This window comes from Myotis davidii, unplaced genomic scaffold, assembly GCF_000327345.1.
Source record: "Myotis davidii unplaced genomic scaffold, ASM32734v1 scaffold274, whole genome shotgun sequence".
Lineage (NCBI taxonomy): Eukaryota > Metazoa > Chordata > Mammalia > Chiroptera > Vespertilionidae > Myotis > Myotis davidii.
Window position 1 is genome coordinate 1,966,754 of NW_006285613.1, and position 3,940 is coordinate 1,970,693.

Here is a 3,940-nt window from a genome sequence, read left to right on the forward strand (position 1 = left end):
CGCATGTGCCGGACCACGTCCCGGGGCACCACGGAGCGGTCCTCCAGTTTCAGCTGGACGAGAAAACACGTGTGAGTGGCCTCCAGAGTCACCCCAGGACACACCTCCGCCCAGCATCCCAGGAAAGCTGACACACGACAGCCCAGAGCACAAGTCCCAAGCACTCAGATTTCATGAACCCCAGGAGCACCCCCTCACTGCACCCAGGGCTGGGGACAGAACTCCAGGCACTAACTCCCCCACCACGAGGCTGACGGAGGTCATGTGGATCAGTGTGGCGAAGGGACAGATCACGGAAGGCACCATTTAAAGTAGAGATTTAAGAGCCTGCTCTACACAGAGAAACATTTCCTAGGAGGGAATCCTTTCTGTACTTTCTGCCAGTGGCTGCCCTCACCCTGCGATGAAGGCCGAGGGGGTGGGCGAGCGTGATGCCAGCTGTGCGAGTCACCCTGAAGCCGCTATCAGCCGACGCCACCTTCTAATCCGGGCTATCCTTGCTGGCCAGCTGCAGCCTGCCCTTATCTCTCTGCGGCGGTCCTGCCGGCTGCTGAGTAACGGGACAGCCGGCTGCGGGAGCCTGGCCAACTGCGCAGCGAACACCGGCGGCAGCCGCCCCCTCCCAGGGGACAGCCAGGGCTCCGGAGAGCTGCCTGTCCTCTGCCGGGCACCGGGCCCCTCCACAGCCAGGTGGGAGTCGGTGCCCCACCAGGCCAGCCAGTCTTCTTTGCTGGTCCCCATCCTGGGGCCACGCTCTGTAGTTCCTCATCGGGTCTGGTAATGGGGGGTCCCTGTGCCCATCTCCTTTGGACAGGCACCCGCAAGACCTCACACCACAGGGTGGTGAGCTGTTTCCTCAAACAGCCCTCTCCACTCTCAAGCCTGGGCACGGAAAGGCGAGGTCCATGGAAGAACAGACACTGGACCAGGGTCACCGCAATGCTGGCGATGATGACTAAAGCCAATTCCACTGTAACTAGACAGTGACTTACAGAAAGGGAGCGACGGCCCCGCCATCAATGAAAGTCCAAGGACTTTCCTACAGGGAACATAAGCCCCTGACCCATATGAGACCCCGGGGCAGACACGTAGACATGCCAGCTCTGAAACCTCAGGCAAATCACGCGTGTACACGTGTATAAAGTGAGCCGACAGCAGCCCTCCTGGAGTGGTGGGGGGACTAAGCAGGGAGGGAAAGCACCGAAGGTCACGGTGCTGGCACAGGAGGTGCTCAGCAGACACGGGCTGTGAGCGCTGCCCGACTCCGTGCCCCGGGCACAGCTCTTCTCCTTCTGCTCGAAGATCCCAGGAGGCTGGGAGGGCGCGTGGAGCTGCTAAGGGTGGTGGAGTGCCGGTGCTGCTCTAAGTCAGGGGACGCCCTCCCCTGTGACCCTCTGTCCGGAACATGGCATTTTCTGTGGGCCCCACCCTATCTCAAACCTCGGCTCTCATTTTAGACTTCAAAAAACCACAATTGCAGGGCTTTCCAAGTTGCCATAGAAACCAGAAGTTGCAGCCCCAGGAAATTCGATGGGAGAAACCACGCAGGCGGCGTTGGGTGGGAGGGAACGCCATCCTTGGTGCAGCCGGCACGGGACCCCTGAACAGGATGCAGGTGAGTCTAGAGGTCGTGTCCCCACCTGGGCAGTGTGTTGGTCCCCGAGAAAGCTTCCAGGACGGGGGGAGAGGGGCACAGGCACAGGCCCTACTCACTGCACACTCACGGGCCCGGGTGGGAACAGCACAGCCAGTGGGCGCTGGCGCACTGCGAGGCCAGGGGGCTTTCTCCTGCCCCCTCTGCTGCAATGCTCCCGGACCGGGCGCCTGGTGGCCGGCACCAGCCCCGGGGCTCTCCTGACCGGAGCCTGGCCCTCTGCCGTGTGACTCCACTCCCCAGGAAGCTCCCCTCCCAGGGCAGGGAGAGGAAAGGGGTGCGGTGGCCTCTGTCCTGGCGACATTCCCTGCCCTCGGCAATTCCAGAAAACGAGCAAATGGTGTCTGGAAGGGTCACCAACGTCCCCTCCATCCCTGTGTCCCTGTCCTGGCACTGCCCTTCTCCACAGAGCCGCCCTCCCATCGTGTGCCTCTCACTGAGAGGCCCTTCCACGTGTCCTCCTTTCCTCTCCCTCCTCCCGTCTCGTGCTCCCTGCACCCTGATCTGGAAGGGACGGCTGTGCTCCTGGGGCCAGTCGGGAGTCCTCTGCCTCTAGGCGGCAGCACCGGCGCTTGCTCCTCTCCAGGCGTTTGCTGGGCGCTGTGTGTTAGCCTGTGAGACCCTCCGCCCATGTCCGTGTGTAAGCACAGAGAGCCATGGAGTAGTGCACTGTCAGTGCCCTTCCCATCTCACAGAGACTTAAACTGAGACGGAGAGACAAGGAGGGATTGTGCACGGCCCCGCAGCTCGAGAGGTGGAGTGAGCTCAGGCCGCGGGCTGCGGGTGAGAGCAGAGGGACCGCATTTCTGCGGCCACACTTTCTGACAGCCAGTCTCCTGGCTATGAAGGCAGTAAAAGCTCTCTCCACGGCGGGCCTGTGGAGGCTGCTGCGGTGGCCTGACTGCGGTGTCGTCCCTGGCTGGGGTTTCGCCCAGTTACATCAAGGAGAACGACATCGCTTCTCATCAGCAGTCGGTCTGGAGCCAAAACAAAAGCCCACTGCCCTGGCTGCTGTGTTTCAGTTGGTTGAGTGTCGTCCCAGACACTGGAAGGCACTGAAAGGTACTGAAAGGTCGCTGGTTCGAATCCCGGTCAGGGCACATACCCTCCCTTCCCCTCGCTCTAACAAATCAATAAAAACATATTAAAAAATAACAACAACAAACAAAGACCCAAGATCTATACGCTTACGCACAGACACTGTGGGGTGGAGAACTTTGAACGCTTTCGGACTTAAAGCGCCAGCACACTGGATTCAGGGCAGTGAGGCGGGAGTGGCAGGAAGGGCGCTGGTTGTGGCTGGAGCTGGGCTCCTCTCCCCGCCTCTCCCTCAGCCGTTTCCAGTTCCGACTGGACTGGGGACATGACTGTGAGGCCCCTCGCGTAGGCCGGTGTCAGGACGTTCTTAGAGCAGCTGGCATCATGTGGCTGTGCCCTGACAGCCAGCGATCGGCACCTGCCACCTGAGGACAGAGGATTTGCCAGCAAATCACAAACAGCCTTGTGCTTGGGGGGAGGGAGGGCAGCGGGAAATGGCTGAGCAGAAGAAAAGGCAAGCGTTTTCTAGTTAGGTGCCCCTAACTAGAACCTTCTGTCAATCATGTGCCTCAGAGACCATTCAACAGAAGCGCCTCGAAAACTAAAGACGGAGGCCAATCAACTCAATAGTTGTTGAGTGCTTTCCGTAAACTCAGAATGAGAAAGGAAGATGACATAGGAATGTGCCTTGGCTTGACCGGAGGCCCAAATAAAATACCTGAGGACACTGATACACAAGCGAAGACACTGCTGAGCTGGGTCGCGGGACACAAATTCCTGCCTCTGCATGGCAGTGGGGGGAGGCAGGTGGGGGAAGGCAGGTGGGGGAAGGCAGTGGGAAAGGCAGGTGGGGGAAGGCAGGGGGGGGAAGGCAGGTGGGGGAAGGCAGGTGGGGGAAGGCAGGTGGAGGAAGGCGGGAAGGGCCCACTGCACAGACGCAGGAAAGCGGCAGCAATAGGACCTCCCAACCCCCTCTGCTGTAGGTGAGAACTGGCCAGGCCTCTGTATTCTCCACCTCCAGGGCCACCCAGGGACCGGCCGGGTCCTGTTCCCAGAGCCCACTCCCTGCCCGCACACTGCAGACCAGGAGCCTGCGGTGCAGCAGGACTGCATCACTGCCAGACAGCTGCAATGGCCGGGAGGACAGAGAAGGGGACTGAGCCCAGCTGCCTGCTGAGTGAGGGAGGCCTGGGAGCCGCGCTGGCGGAAGGCCAGCTGGAGCCAGGGCCGCAGCTCTGTGGATGCCGC

The 3,940-nt window shown here is 60.9% G+C and overlaps 1 protein-coding gene across 1 annotated transcript in view; it reads right to left on the reverse strand.

The window, feature by feature from the left end:
- UBE2O (ubiquitin conjugating enzyme E2O) overlaps positions 1-3,940 on the reverse strand; it is a 17,793-nt gene that overhangs the window by 12,284 nt on the left and 1,569 nt on the right. Inside the window, exon 2 of the mRNA XM_015559215.1 lies at positions 1-53. Within this exon, the coding sequence (XP_015414701.1) occupies positions 1-53 (53 nt within the window). The remainder of the gene's footprint in view (positions 54-3,940) is intronic.